This window comes from Balaenoptera musculus, chromosome 8, assembly GCF_009873245.2.
Source record: "Balaenoptera musculus isolate JJ_BM4_2016_0621 chromosome 8, mBalMus1.pri.v3, whole genome shotgun sequence".
NCBI lineage: Eukaryota > Metazoa > Chordata > Mammalia > Artiodactyla > Balaenopteridae > Balaenoptera > Balaenoptera musculus.
In genome coordinates, this window is record NC_045792.1 from 107,301,707 (window position 1) to 107,317,704 (window position 15,998).

The window sequence follows — 15,998 nt, forward strand, 5'->3', positions numbered from 1 at the left end:
CCCTGCTCCGAGTTCAGTCCCTCCTCCCCACACAGCACCCCAGGGGTTAACAGGCTCGCGGGACCCTCCACTGGTCCTGAAAGGAGGGGAGGGAGGGATGCAGGCAGCCCCAGGGGCAGAGGGCACTGATCAGAGACACGGAGGCTGGGGCGCGCTCTGGGGCCACACTCCCCACTGGCTGGTGCTGAAGATGCAAGGGCAGCTGGCTCCCTGGGCACCTGACAAAGGTGCTCAGCCCGGGGTGGGGGGGGGCTCCACGGAGAAGCCCAGGGGCGGCTCCTCTGCACACACGGAGGGCAAACTGAGAACCTTCTGGATTCGGGTGAAGGGCACATTTGCATCTCGGCTAAATAAGCAGGGGCCGCTGGGGCACATTCGCCACGGTCAACAGCTGTGCCGAGTTGGACCACGTTCCTGGGGGACCTGGCTGCATTCGGCAATGATTTCTCCACACAGATCTCTAATGGAGACAACCTGGAGCCGGGGCTCCCGCTGCAGGGGGGGCGCCGGAGCCTGTGCCCAGTCGCAACAGGCTCTTGCAGCCTACCACTCCGCGCCCATCCTAGCAGGTGGTCCAAGGTGCAGGTCAGCCTGGCCCACTGCGGTCAGCACGGCCACTGCTGAGCCGAGTTTAGAGCCCTGTCCTTGGGCGGGGGGAGGTTGGAGGGTGCATCAATAATACGTAGTCCCTGCGGCCAAATCCCAACCTCAGCTGAGCTGCAGGAAAAACTCCCAATGCGCCGCAGTCTGTGCCATCAGGAATTAGGAAACCCTGGGTGTTTTCAAAACAAGGCGCCTTTCTTTAAAGATGGCAGCCCTCTGGAGGGTGACGATCTCTGAGTATGAGTGCAAAACGCGTGCCCTCGGGCACCAGGTGGAGGCAGGTGGTGGCATATCCAAGTCAGCAGAGCCGCTAGGAAAGTTGAGGGACCCAGTGCAAAATGAAAGTGGGGGTGGGGTGGGGAGGGTGTGCAAAAACGATGAAGAATTCTAGGATGGCGACTTGGGAGCGTTAAAGAGGCGAGGGCCTGTGCAGCAGCGGGTCTCGCCTGCCCATGAAGCCAGTCCCTGCTGATTTGAGAAAAGGTGTATTCTATGTCCCCAAGTCCCCTGCCCCGAGGGCTGTGGGCAGGTCCTATCTTTAGGGAGCCGCAGAGAGCTGCAACCCGAGAGGACCCTTGGGGACTCCCTGAAGGAGATAGACGGGATACAGTCAGATGTCTGTCCCGGACGTCAGTGCAGTTCTAGGGCTGAAGACAGAGAAGAGGTGGCTTCACGCTGGGCAATGTACCAGGGCAAGTTGATTAAAGGCGACGCATCCTGAGGACATGGACACAGAGCTTTTACACTGTGGGACTTCCCTGGTGGCGCAGTGGTTAAGAATCCACCTGCCAATGCAGGGGACATGGGTTCGAGCCCTGGTCCGGGAAGATCCCACATGCCGCGGAGCAACTAAGCCCATGCGCCACAACTACTGAGCCTGCGCTCTAGAGCCTGCGAGCCACAACTACTGAGCCCGCGTGCTGTAACTACTGAAGCCCATGAGCCCAGAGCCCATGCTCCGCAACAAGAGAAGCCACTGCAACGAGAAGCCCGTGCACTGCAACGAAGAGTAGCCCCCACTCGCTGCAACTAGAGAAAGCCCGCGCGCAGCAACGAAGACCCAATGCAGCCAAAAAAAAAAAAAAATTGTGAGGCTGCTCTCTGAAGTGCTACTTGCAATAGCAAAGCGGGTAGCTGGATAGCCAGTGTCATGTCAGTGTCACATCAATGACATCAGTGATGGACATTGTCCATCAATGGCTCAACCACGACGGCTTCCGGAAATGGTGTTTCAGAAGACTGTTTTCAATCCATGACACCATGTCCTTTGTCACTTGGGAAAGAGAAAAAGTAGGATCCATAATTTAAAAGGATGCGTTCAACTTTGTTTAATATGCATTTTTACTCAAAGAAGGACCAAAATTTAGGGTGGGGATTATCAATGTGGGGTAGGATTATGAGTGATTTTTGTTTTCTTCTTTATACCTTTCTGTGTTTTCCAAATTCATTGCAGGACCAGACACGACGAGTATGATAACATGTTAATTTAAAAAGTGAATGCCTCGCCAAAGATTATATGCAAACGGCCGATAAGCACATAAAAAGATGCTCAACATCACTGGTCATCAGGGAAGTGCAGATCGAAACCACAGTGAGATACCACCTCACACCCACTAGCATGGTTATAACCAAAAAAACCAGAAATAGGTGTTGGCAAGGACAGGGAGAAATCAGAACTCTCATACACCGCTGGAGGGAATGGAAAATGCAAAACAGTCTGGCAGTTCCTCAAAAGGTGAAACAGAGTTACCACGTGACCCAGCAATTCCACTCCTAGGTGTGCCCAAAAAGAACTGAAAACAAGTGTTCAAACCGAAACTTTTACACGAATGTTCACAGCAGTACTAATTCAAAAGCCAAAAAGCAGAAACCCAAATGTCCATCAACTGATGAATGGATCAACAAAACGTGGTCTACATTTACAAGGAAATATTATCCAGCCTGAAAAAGAAATGAAATTCTGACACCTGCTGCAATATGGATGAACCTTGAAAACATTAAGCTAAAGCAAGTCAGTCACCAAAGACTGCATATAGTAGCCTTCCATTTATAGGAAACGTCCAGGATGGGCAAATCCGTGGAGACAGGAAGTAGATGAGTGACTGCTAGGGGAAGGGGGAAGTGGGGGATGGGGAGTGATTGCTAATGGGACAGGTTTCTTTGTGGGGTGATGAAAATGTTCTGGAATTAGATAGTGGTGATGTTTGCACAACCTTGAGAATAGACTAAAAACCACTGAATTCTACACTTTAAAAGGGTAAGTCTCATGGTTTGAGAAGTTCATCTCAATTTAAGGAAATAGAAAGGTGGGTGCCATGTCTGAAGTCCTTCAGATCGTAGAGGGAAGTAAAATGAGGCAGAAAAGGTTTGAACGTCCAGCACTGATCTGACACCTGATTTGATTAACCACTTTTTTTTTTTTTTTTTGCTGCGCCACGTGGCACGTGGGATCCTCGTTCCCCGACCAGGGATCGAACCCATGCCCCCTGCAGTGGAAGTGCGGAGTCCTAACCACTGGACCACCAGGGAATTCCCTTGTTTAACCACTTGGAAGCTTCTGGAAGCTGCATTTGCTGAATATGAGTGCTAACTCTCGATTTACGTCTGTGGATGGTGCCCAAGCTGCCACTTCCTGCCCTGTCTCTTTGGCTCCCCGGTGCCAGGTCCTCTAGGAACCCGGGCTCCTCCTCCTCCTGGCATCCCCAAGCTCACAGACCCTGCCCGGCTGGGGACAGGGGACATTCAGAGCGTCCTCCCAGATGCTTTCCTTGGCTGTATGATTTGTTGAAGCAGGAGGCTGGCCCTTACACATCTCCTTTACATATGCATGTCTTACATTTAATCTGCCAACGTGAGAGTTCATCTTTCCCAGCATGCAGCCCCCATAAGCCAATGTTTATTCATTATCCCCGGATCTGTTTCCTATCGTCTATTTCAGAGGAGGCAAAAACAACATCTTAACTCAATAACAGAGCACCATATGATGCTTTCGTTCTCCAAAATGAGCCACGGCTCACTCTGGGGGGTAGCCCTTGGGTCCTGTCTGTGTCCCAGCTAGAGGGGGGCTCCTGGCCTGACTAACCATCCCCAAACTGGGTGCCCAGGGAGAGGCCGCGGGTCTGTCCTCACTAGAATGACAGATGGCAGGTCAGTGGCCACCTGCACATACTGGGAGCAGCTCATTCATCCCACCTCTTGCAGGGCATGACAACACCCGTCTTCTGGGGCCCCCAAGAGGCCAAGTCACTCATGACAGGGACAAGGGGGATGGGGCAGTCGACTGCTCAAGCAGGATGCCGTGACCCCAGTGCCACTCCGCCAGCTCTGCGGGGTGGGGTGGGGGTCCAGTTCCCTGTATTTGCAGCGGGGATGGACAGGCAGAGACGAAGGCTACTGTGCCTCTGGGTCAGTTGAAGGGACTGCTCCCTGAACAATCTCCAGCAGCCAGACCCGAAGACACCCTGGCCTGGGATGTCAACGACGCTGGTCTTTTCTTAGGTATCATAGTAGCCCACTGCCTTCCCTGCTGTCCGCAAACTCAATGGTTTTAAAGAGATCTCATCCAGTAGAGCTGGGGAGGTTTAAAGTGGGAGAGGCTCCACGACTGGAATGGGGGTGAGCTGTGTATGGGAGGGAGAATGGGTATTGACACCACCCTCATGCAAGGTCCACCCATCTACCTATCCGTCCGTCCATCTGTCCATCCACCCATCCATCCATCTGTCCGTCCATCCATCCACCCATTCAACCATCCACCCATCCGTCCATCCACCCAACCGCCCATTCATCCATCCACCCATCCCTCCATCAATCCATCCATCCGTCCATCTGTCCATCCGTCCATCCACCCAAACCTTCACCCATCTGTCCATTCACCCATCCACTCCCCCATCCACTCATCCATCCCAGAAATACTTTCTCAGTACCTGCTCCATTTCAGGCCCCACGTCCAGTATGGGGAACACCAGTGAACCAGCTGTATCCTCCTGGTTCTTTGCCCTCACAGAGGACAATACACCTTGGTCAACTGACATTACAAACCGTATTTACAAACTAACTTACAGGCCCTCTCCTTCCATCCCCTTGGCTTGCACCAAGCGTACTGATGAAATCTGCCCCAGAGCAGAGGACAGCCCTGGGGCTGACCCTGCGAAGCTTCCAAATGCTGGTGGGTCCGCGTGCAGCCTGGGCAGGGAACAGTCTCGGGACAGAGAGCACGGTCACTGCCCTCGACTCAGACAGAAGAACGGCCCCACTGGGGATGGGATTGTGTGACAGGAAGCAGGGGGGCGAGGCGTCTGCAAAGTGCCACGTGGAGCAGAGCACGGCACATGGCTACCACTCTTCACCACCATCACAGACTGAACTGTATCCCCAGATTCGTGTGTTGATGCCCTAACCCCCACTATGACTGTATTTGGAAATACGGTCTTTAGGGAGGTGATTAGAGTTAAATGAGGTCATAAGTGTGGACCCTCATCCAATAGAACTGGTGTCCTTACAAGAAGAGGGAGAGACACCGGGAATGTGCCAGCACACATAAAGGCCACGTTAGGACACGGGGAGAAGATGGCTGTCTACACACCGAGGAGAGAGGCCTCAGGAGGAACCAGCCCTGCCAACACCTGGATCTCAGATTCCAGCCTCCAGAACTCTGGGTGATAAATATCTGTTGTTTAAGCCCCCGGTCTGTGGTATTTTGTCATGGCAGCCCTTTCCTGCCCGCTGCCATCCACACAGGTGGCCCAGGGTGGGAGTTAAGAGTGTCCCCCACCCCCGTGAGAATCTCGGTGACACCCGCCCCCCCTCCCCCCAGAACACTGGCCCGTAGTGACCACCACTGTGCCAGGCGACTAGGGACAGAGCTGCAGACACCACATCCCGTAGCATCAGGAGGGGCCGTGGGGAAGGAGGGCAGGGCTGGTACCAGCATCAGCAGGTTGCCATGGTAACCAGGGGCAGGCCATCGCTGCTGTGGGGAGGGGAGAGGGCCTGGGTCCCAGAGTGACGTGAAGGACTGAATCCTCCCGACGGAAGCAGACAGACCTGGCAGATACCTATTTTGGGGGCGAGCCCGAGCGTGCAAACTGGTATTTAAAACGCAGAGCAGCTGCTTGGAGACAACGGCACACACACCAAGGCGGCGAGGCTCCAAGTGTATTTTAATAAAATGGCGTAAAAGAAAGAAGGGGGGAGGCTGTATGCTTCTGCCACGGTTGTTTAACAAAAACACAATCATTAGCAGCCAGGACAATGAGTCCCCATATTGATTTTATGTTCCGTTAGGGAACAGCGTGTAACTCCTTCGGAAGCCGGCTCTTTTGTCTCTTATTAGTATTTTAAATTACAGTTGTGCTAATAGAGGCATTTGCCTGTATTTTTAAATGTTCTAAAGATAACAAAAACATTCCATTTTGGAACCGATCGTGCCCACTGTGACATGTTGCAGACGGTTCACACGCACCTGACTAATGGGACGCCTGTTTCATAGCGGGGACCGCGCTGGCCGCCGCCCCGTGGCTCCAACCAGAGCTGCCCAGAGGTGCGGTGACAGCTCCCACCCTGCCTCGTCTCCCAGGGTGAAGGCGGGTCACGGCAGTGGCCTCCGCCCCTGGTCAAAGAGCCCAGACGCTCTGGCCTCCCAGCTGAAGGGGAGGCTGCAGTCGTGGCCCGCAGAAGCCCAGCGCCCCTCCTTTGCTGGTCAAGCACCAGACTGGCCTTGGCATTGCCCTCCTCCCGCAGCCCTGCCCAGGCCCGGCAGGTCACACGAGCACACCCATGCCCCAGCCGCAGAGAATGGTTCTACACATGACCCAAGTCAACCTAATCAGGGCCAGTCCTGGGACACCTGCAGAGGAGGCAGGGGAGACCCAATTTCCCTCTCTCCCAATCCCTCTCTCTCTCTGCTGGACCTGGATCTAGCCCAGGGTTCCCAGGGGCCAGCCTGAGAGGTGAGCCGGCCAGAGAATAAAGCCTCCAGGCATGCAGGATACCTCTGCCCAGCCCAGCCCAGACCCCGGCGTAGCCCTTGAGCCCCCGGGCTGGACCCAGGCTGCGGGCCTGATGGGCTGGAAGGGAGGACCTCAGGGCACGCTGCCGCCGGAGGGGGCTTCCGTGCCAGGACAGACTCCTGGGAGGACCTGGGCCGGGGCTGCTGGGCCCCATGTCCGCTCACCATCCCGCCCCCAAACTTGAGGCGGCCTGAGGACGGCAACTGAGAGTTTTGGGGTGAACCCTGCGGTGGGGTAAAGGGAGGTCTCTGGTGGGCCTTGGGGTGTCCAGCGGGGGAGGCTCCAGAAGGCGGCCCAGAGCAGCCCCCCTGGCTTGGGGGTTGCAGGAGACCCTGGGCTTCACTCAACACCTTCCGGGGGTGGGATCACTTGGGTCTGGGTCACACGGGGCGCTCTGTGCTGAAGATGAAGGCCAGCCGTGGCCTTGGGCATCGTTCCCATCAGGTCACGGCAACTGAAACCAAAGATGAGCTGGATTCCCGTTTGCTGGGAGCGAGGAAACAAACGCTCAAACACCCGTCTGAGCTTCAGGGACCGTTTGCATTCTGGGTGGGGCTCAAAGAGCAGTGGGGCTCAAAGAGCAGGGATCTCGCTGTCAGCAGAGGGGCCCCCGATGGGCTGGGCATCCCACCGCGCTGTGGAGAAGGACCCGGAGCAGAGGTCTGTACCATGGCCCCAGCTCCCTCCTAAGGTGAGCGAGACTGTGCAGGTGTTTGCAGTAGTGGGGCAGTGGGGTGGGCCGGGACAACTTTCAAGTAGACACAGAACTGGTGTGAAGACCTGAGCACCTCACCAATGCCATGGACGACTAGATGGAATTGCTGTTTCCTATCAGCTTTGCGCCCCTCCCCGCAGCTCAGGCGGAGGAGGGTGGCCTCATGGAACTCAGAGCTGGCCAGTCCTCTCTGGGGTCACCTTGGCCGCCTCTGGAATGCAGGGGGCAGGGGCTGTTAGACCAAGACCCACAGGGCTGGGTGGAGGTGGGACAAACAAGCATGATAAGGACCCACTCCTGCTGTCCAGGGTACCACATGCCCTCAGAGAGCATCGAGGCGGCTGGTACTGCACCACTGTTATCGGGGCACCAACTCTGTAGATACCCATGATAAACGTGCGATGGGTGTGCGGGAGGGGCGTGTACATAATTAACTGTCCGTTCCCTCCAAATTGCCACCCTCCACGCACACACAGTAACATCGTCACCCGTGGCACCTCGCTGTCAATTCTCTGGGCTGATGCACGCAAAGAGGTGAGATTTTATAAATCGGACTCACCTCCGTCTCTCCTGCACAGAAACAAAATATCCTGCAACTATGCTGCTTCCGCCTGACCCTGTGCACACATCACCTTCACGTCCTTCCCAGGTGAAGGGAAGGCTATGCAGAGCTGTTGAGTCACCTGTGCCAGCTGGGAGGCAGCGGAACTGAGAAGGAGCCTGGGCCGGCCCTGAGTCCCCATCGCTCCGGGCGGATGCGCACCAGGATTAATCAGTGGTGGTGGGACTCCAGGAGCCCACGCCGGGCACTCCGTGGGGAGGCTGCCCGGATGTGGGGCTAGGACGGAGCACAGAGCGTTAGAAGTTTCAAAAGAACGGCTCACAGCCCAGCCTGGTGCTGAGATGTGGGTGCCTGTGTGTAAATCACGGGCTTACTTCCTGCCCTGCTTATTCCACAGGCCGGATGAGGCTTTCCACGGAGGAATGCCTGTTGGAAACACACATGGTCCTAAGAAATCAGAACCAAGGTTAAATGAGCAAGTGCATCACTTGTTGAATAAATAACCACCACGCTCTTCATGGAACCGAGTGGAGCTTATTATCAACGAATCAGCCAACGATCAGGGGCCCCTGTTTCAGTCTGCTCTTGGCTACCCCTGGCCTCTGATCTTTGTCATCAGGCGGCGAGAAATCAGCTGGTCCCACTCACAGGCATAAAGTGCCCCGAGCAGGTTTCTCCATCCTGCTGGTCCTTCCTGGAATCATTCACCTGTCATTTAGTGCACGCGAGTGAGATCTGCCAGCTAAATGTTCACTTTACAATCTATAAAAGTGGTCCTACACAAAAGAGAAAGCTTCTAAGGGCTCAAACCAGCCAACTCTGTATGGAAGGAGCTTGCTGCATGGAAACATTTAAAAAATATTTTCTGCCATCTTTTGGAGTCTATGTATATTCAACACAGTTTTCAACATTAAAAAAACAGGCGCTATAAAAAGTGCTAATTGTGAAAGCAAAGAATGGAGACATTGGACTTCATTTAAAAATTTTAAAAACCTTGTTAAAAGACACAGAAATGAAAAGGCTAAGTCACAGGCTGGGAAAAATATGTGCAACATGTATCTAACCAAGTACTGATAAGTAGACTCTGTAAAGGACTCCTACAAGCCAATGATGGAAAGATAAACAGCCCAATTAAAAATGGACAAAAGACTTGAACCGATACTTCTCAAGAGAAGCTATACATAAGGTAAGAAAGCACACGAAAAGGTGTTTAATAACAGTAGTCATCAGAAAAGTGCAAATTATACCCGCAGTAAGATATTCTCCACACCCATTAAGAATGGCTGAAATTAAACAGACCGGTGTTAACCAAATGTCGCTGAGAAGTGGAGCCACTGAAACGCGCACACACTGGGGGATGGGAGTACGAGAAGGCATAGCAGTTTGGACAACTGTTTGGCAGTTTCTTATAAAATTAAACACCCTCCTACCTTGTGACCCAGTAGCTCCGCCCCTCGGTGTTTCTCCAAGAGAAAGGAAAACACGTCTGGAGAAAGAGTCGCACGATAACGTTCATAGCAGCTTAAGTGACGAGCCCTGACTGAGAAGCAATCCAAACGTCCATCACCAGGAGCATGAATAAACATACTGGGGTGTAAACATACCGCGGAACACTCTTCTTCGGCAACAGAAATTTACAGAGCACTGATTTACAGCCCGGCAATAGCATTCAGCTGCGTGAAAGACACCGGGCTCAGGGGTATGTGCTGTAGGTTCCAGCTCTGAAATTCAACAGCAGGCTGAACTGAGCTCTGGTGACAAACTGAAACCGAGCAGGACCCTGCGGGGACTGCCTGGAGACAGAACCCCCCCTCCCCCACTCCTTGTGTAGCTTGCCTCTTGTTTGTAGAAAAGCTTTAGCTTCCCAGGCCCTCCCCGAGTTCCAAAGAGCAAATGTAATCAGAGAAGTACAACACCAAAGGGAAACAGTCAAGCAAGACAAAATAATAATAGTTTAGCCGTAAAACAAAGTCAAGGACCTTTAGGTCCTCCTCAGGGGCTGTAGATTATATCCTGAGTCCCTGAGTTGTTTTGCAGATACTAAAATGCCCACCAGGTGGAGGACGTTAATTGCATGCTGACCACCAGCACGTAGACCCCAGACTGAATGGAACCAGAAGGTTGATGATTGAGATTCCTGAAACATCACCCTGTTACCTCACCACCAATCAATCAGCGAATTGTGCACCGGCCGATTACATACCCCATGACTCTCTCCCTCAGGCTACCTTTCAAAACCCTTCCCTGAGAGCCTTCAGGGCGTTTGGGGCTTTTGAACATAAGCTGCCCATTCTCCTTGCCGGCCTCACATCAGACACGTGCAATAAACACTGCCCTCTTCCTTCACCACAACCTGGTATTAGTAGATTGGCTGGGCTGCACGTCGGGTGAATGAAGCCAACTGTGGTTCGGTAACAAAATCAGAACCGTGGTTGCCTCCTGTTGGGAGGTGGGTGACTGGAAAGTGGCCTGAGAGACCTTTCTGGGGTGACGGACAGGTTTCACCTCTTAATTGCAGTTGGAGACACAGAAGTAGACGTTTGTCAAAATGCACTGAACTCTTCTATAACCTGTGCATTTTTTACCACACGTAAACCATACCTTTATAAAAGACGATGTTAAGTCATGATCTCAGAAAGCCCAAGGCAAACAGAACCCAATAGGAACCACTCTGGACTCTCCCCGACCCTAAAATCCAGCTCAAATCCCACCTCCTTTGCACTGTTCTCTCCCTCCACCCCACTCCACCCCGGGTCACAGCGGTGCCTCCCTCCTCTGGCCAATAATCCACATCATAAGTAGAGTTACAGTGTTCATATTTACCATCCTTAGTAGACAGAGGATGGTCCTCCCCAAAAGATGCCCATGTTCAAATCCCCCGTGCCTGTGAGTACATGACCTTACAAGGCAAAAGGGAATTAAGCTTTCTAATCAGTTTAGCGTGAACTGGGTCCTCCAGGTGGGGCCAATCTGACCACATGAGACCTAAAAACTGGAGGAAAAGGAGGCAAAAGGGAGGGTCAGAGAGATGCAACCTGAGACCTGGCCCACGACTGCGGGCTTTGAGGACAGAGGAGGGGCCCCCAGCCAAGGGATGCTGTGACCTCCAGAACCTGGAAAAGGCAAAGGAATGAACTGTTCCCTAGAGGTTCCGGAAAGGAACACAGCCCAACTGGCACCATGACGAGACTGCCCAAGGATGCAGCAAAGCCATCGGCCACAAAGCGAACGTGGCCACTTCTGACAGATGCACCATGAGTCTGGGATTCTACCAGAAGCCAGCAGGGCATGCGTAGACCAGGCTCTTAGAAGAACCTAGTGCTTTGTGTGTCTCCACCTCTCCTATTGGTTTCTCAATACCGTTTTATGTAAGTGGTTTCCTCCTACCATTTCAATCAATCCAATCTTGCGGCAATCGCTTTCAGGCCGAGCGTCAGCAGGGGCTGTGTCTGGGAGTTCGGCGAGGTGCTGCAGTGATATGCCTCAGGCCTGTTTCGAGCAGTTTTCACTGAGACAGCAAACCTCGAGTCCTCAGGGAGGGCACGGCAGGGGCCGGCGGGGAAACGCGAAGCTGCCTGTTTATGATGTCGGCGTGAGAGATCGATAAAGCAGTTTCAAGCACTTACTCTCCCCCCAAAGCCCTTTTCCGACGGCTAGAACGCACGCTCCAAGTTTCCTGGCACATGCACAGACCAACATTTTAACTCAAAGCCTCCAGGCTGCCCTGCAACTGATTTCTGGTTTGGACAAAGCCCAGTGGGATGGCGTCCACCGCTCGGAGGATCAGAGAAGCCCTCGGTCCGAAACTCAGCCTTGCTCGGTAACCGCACACCTGCCCGTACCTGCCGCACGCTCTATGTCAGCAACGACGCCGACCCCAGGCCGGACAGAGGTGGACGGACGAGGGTGGGGTCCGCCTTACCTGCCGGGCTGTCCCTGGGCTTGCACTGGACCTCCTCCACACACTCAGCTGGGAACCATCCGATGTGGCCGCGGGCGCTGCCTTCCCAGAAGCCCGCTTCGCCGATGCTCAGAACTAGAGACAGGGAAAGGGGGAGGGGTTAGTGGGCGGGGCTTGGAGGGTGTGGGGTGCGGATGCAGGGGGGAGGGGCCGGCGGCTCTGGTCCATTTGCTGGCTGACCAAGCCTCCTTCAGCCGCCTGGCAAAGTGTCCCTCGGAGGGGGCACTGCAGAGCCTCTGAGCCCCCAGGTCCCCTCTGCCCGTTAGGCCTGGGGGAGAGGATGCAAGCGCCGGGCGTCCTGGCGTCCTCGTATCTCACAGCGCTCGGCACGTGGCCACTGTGTCCCGTCTGTCGGGTCCCAGCTGAGACGGGAGAGTGGGACCTCCGAGTCCCCACCATCAGTTATTTCAGGTGTCAAAGTCGGGGGACAGGCCACCCTGATGAAGAGAAGCAGCCGTGAGGTCGTGTCGGCCCCTCTGGAGCTGGGCGAGCAGAGGCCAAGAGTCCAGGCCCACAGGATCTTTGAAATTAGTTTGAGAAAAGAGAATTCACAGCAGGAGACAGGGAAGCAGCCTGCCTGGCAGCTACGAGATACCACCCGGACTTGAAGTGCAAGGGCAGGCTGGCCGATGCCCACGGGCAGTCCCGGGCTTCTGGCTGGCTTATTAATGAAGAACCTGCGGATTAGGTCGGTGCCACAAGCAGCAGGGGGCCACTGCCCAGTGAAAACGCCAAGTCAAGGGTCGTGAGACAGACACAGCTGCCCCGCCTGCAGGGCTGAGGGCGCTGGGTTTCCCCCTTCCTCGGCTCAGTGCTGGGTGCACAGAGGGCCTCACGGACGCCCACTGGGGGGGGATGAAGCGTATTCATTTTTAAACTGGACCGATGCCGAGCGTGGGTGAGCAATGCAAACCCAAAGACACGAGGTCCCAAGTGCTGCCCAGGCACTGCTTGGACAAATATTTTGGTTGTAAGGGTCAGGCTCGCAGGGGTGAGGTAGGGGAGGGTCTCTGTCTCTTAGGCCTGTGATGCTGGGCTGGGGGCACACCTCCACCCCAAAGCCCTGGCTCCCTCAGAGTGTATCTGTGCAGTGGGAGGTTAGTATAATCTCTGCACATCTTAACCTTTTGTAAATTACTCAGGACCCCCAGGCACCAGAACTGCAGAGAAGAGATCCTGGCCACAGAAATGCCTCCTTCCATCCCTCATCTCAATCTCAAAGGCCAGATAAAGGACACCTGGACCCATGAGTTTTGAAGGTCAACAGCACAGAGTACGTCAGCTTTAGAAGTCTTTGCCTAATAATTTGAAGAAATGGCCTAAAGGGAACAGACAGGCAACCTCCTTGAGGACCAGTACGATCGTAATCGCTTGACCCATTTTCTCCAAAAATCAGTGCTGGCCCCTTACACTCAGTGCAGCCCAGCTGACCGGGATGTACACCACGGCGGCCCAGCGGAACCCAGATGTGAGAGGGTCGTCTCGGAGCGCTGCCCTGGATGGCAAGCGGGGGACAGGGACCCGCCCAGGCGCTGTCCAGCTACTGGAGCGGCCTGGCTGACCGCTAAGGGTCCACGTAGAAACTCGTGGTGGGGACCGTGCATCTGCCTCTCGTCTCTCCAGGCAATGTCAAGGCCACACACTTGGGCACAGCCAAGTGACGCCGGCACCAAGCCGACTGCAGGGGTGAGCGACTCAGAGAGACAAAGGGGGCTGGGCTCGCCGTCCAGACAAACTAGACCGGAACCCCCATCCCCAGGTAGGCAGCTGTGGGAGCCTTGCCCCAAGTTACCATGTAACTCAGACAGGGGCCTTTTATGGGCTGGATCCTGTCCCCGATATTCCTCTGTTGGAGTCCTGACCCCCAGCAGCTGAGATTGTGACTGTGCTTGCAGATGGGGTCTTTAAAAGTCAAAATGGGGTCCAAATTCCATCCGGGCAGCGCCCAGTTCTTCAGCAGCCCAGAGACCGTGTAAGGACGGGCCGCCCCGTCGCACATGACAGTCAGGACCCTGAGGCAGCCACGGAGTTCCTCCTCGCCACGACCTGAGCTGAGCCCCTGTGTGCGCTGGATGGTGTCCCCCCGCCAAACCCCTGTGTGGCAGTCCTAACCCCCAGAACCTCAGAGTGTGGCTGTGTTTGGAGATGGGGGTCTTTAAAGAGGTGATTAAGGTAAAATGAGGTCACTAGAGTGAGTCCTAATCCCACAGGACTGGTGTCCTCATAAGAAGAGGAGAAAAGCACACAGACACACACAGAGGGACGACCCCGTGAGGACACAGGGAGGAGACGGCCGTCTACACGCCGAGGAGAGAGGCCTCAGGAGGAACCAGCCCTGCCCACACCTGGATCTCAGATTCCAGCCTCCAGGACTGGGAGACAGTGAATCCCGAGGTTTAAACTGCCCAGTCTGGGGAGCCTTGTTACAGCGGCCCGTGCTGACTCACACAATGGGATCTAACACCTTCGGCCCACAGTTGCTATGAGGTTTACGAGGAAAAACGTGTGACGTCCCCAAGCAGGGTGCCTGGTAAACAGCAGCTGCTAACAAGTCTCCACCTGTATCTCCTCTGTTATCATCTCTGACGTGTGGACAAGGACACGCGGTCCCCAGATATGAAGTGACCGGTCACTGGGTCACCGGGAAGGCTCCCCAGGCCCTTCCCAGCCCAGCCTGAAGCCCCACACGGGCCTGGGGGTGACAGCAAGGTGGGTGGATGGACACACGGGGGACAAAAGCCCAGGGGTGTGGGCTCAGCAGATTTCAGAGCTGGGCTGGGCAGTGAGACCCGGTGCTCTTTGGTCTTTGGTATTAAAATTCCAAATTGCAGGTCATGTGAGTGCTTACATTTATAATTTGAATGTTTATAATCTAAAAGTTAACAAAAATACTGTGTTAAACTACATAGGGACAATCAGGGACTCGTGGGTATGATGCTCAAAGACCCCACTGAACCCCATCCAAGAAGGCAGCTATACACCCTGAATATGATGCAAAAAGGTACAGAACGTGGACAGAAGTAGACGGGCCTGGTGGGATGCATGCTTACCCGGGGGGAGAGGGGAGCAGAGCTGGATAGGGAAACCCCTTCTCCACGGCTTGTAGCCTGGACTAAGTATGGTCCCCACGGCAGGGCTGGCAGGGGAGGGGCACATGAGGAAAAACCTGTGTTCTGAGTGGCCTAAAGAACCAGAAGGATGGAGCCAGGAAACCAGGCACCCTGAAGAGAGTCGGGGTGTCCTCACAAGGGAAACAGCCAGGGAGGGGTGGCCAACTCAGGGCCCCCGCCTCTCTGAAAAGATGCAGAGCAGCTCCGCTCAAGTCAGGGCCTGAGCTGTCACCCAGGCAACCCTCCAAAAAGAAAGAAAGCATGAACTGAAGCCATAATCTTCACGACTTAACACCCTGATGTCCAGAACGCAACAGAACATCACCGGACACGCAAAGACCCAAGAGGATGGGGTCCATCCTCCAGAGAAGAGAAAACCACGTGAGCCTGACCCCAAAATGACCCTCATGGTGGGACTACAGACGGGGATTTTAGAGGGACGATGATACCCATCCACAATGTTGTAAAACAGCATGCGCATCCAAAGAGGGAAAAATCTCAACAGAGCAAAAGGAAGTCTTGGCAAATAGGAACTATAAAGAAATACACGTGGAAACCCTAGAATTTAAACGTGTCATTTCTGAAATTAAAAAAATCACAAGATGGACTTAACAGTGAAGGGGACATTTCAAAGGAAAGAGCAAGTGAACCTGAAAATAGACCAATAGAAAGGACCTAAGGTTAAAAAAAAAATGATGGGAATAAAATAAACAGAGCCCCTGGGACATGCTGGCGCCACCAGATGGTCAAGTTTACATGCAGCTGGACTTCCAGAAGGAGTTGAAAGAGAGACTGGGTCTCCAGCCGTCCTCGGAAACTTGGAAAACCCAGGTGATGTTGGCCAGATTACTGCACGGTACGGAGGAAGAAGCAGGTCCTTACCAGCTCAGGGCCAGATGAGATGGATTTGAACCTGACCGACTGACCCCTAAGGGGCATACTTTCTTGCCCCTGCCATGCATCTTCCGAAAGCTGCCCTGCAGCGACAGGGCCAGGCATGGTGTGCCCTTTCCTGCGTCACCTGGTGAGCTCAGCT

General features: G+C 54.3%; 1 protein-coding gene across 6 annotated transcripts in view; it reads right to left on the minus strand.

The window, feature by feature from the left end:
• Positions 1-15,998, minus strand: part of SHANK2 (SH3 and multiple ankyrin repeat domains 2) — a 552,800-nt gene that overhangs the window by 252,426 nt on the left and 284,376 nt on the right. For all 6 annotated transcript variants that reach the window (XM_036861478.1, XM_036861481.1, XM_036861480.1 and 3 more), the window contains one exon: positions 11,814-11,927. In XM_036861478.1, coding sequence (XP_036717373.1) covers positions 11,814-11,927 — 114 coding nt within the window. The remainder of the gene's footprint in view (positions 1-11,813; positions 11,928-15,998) is intronic.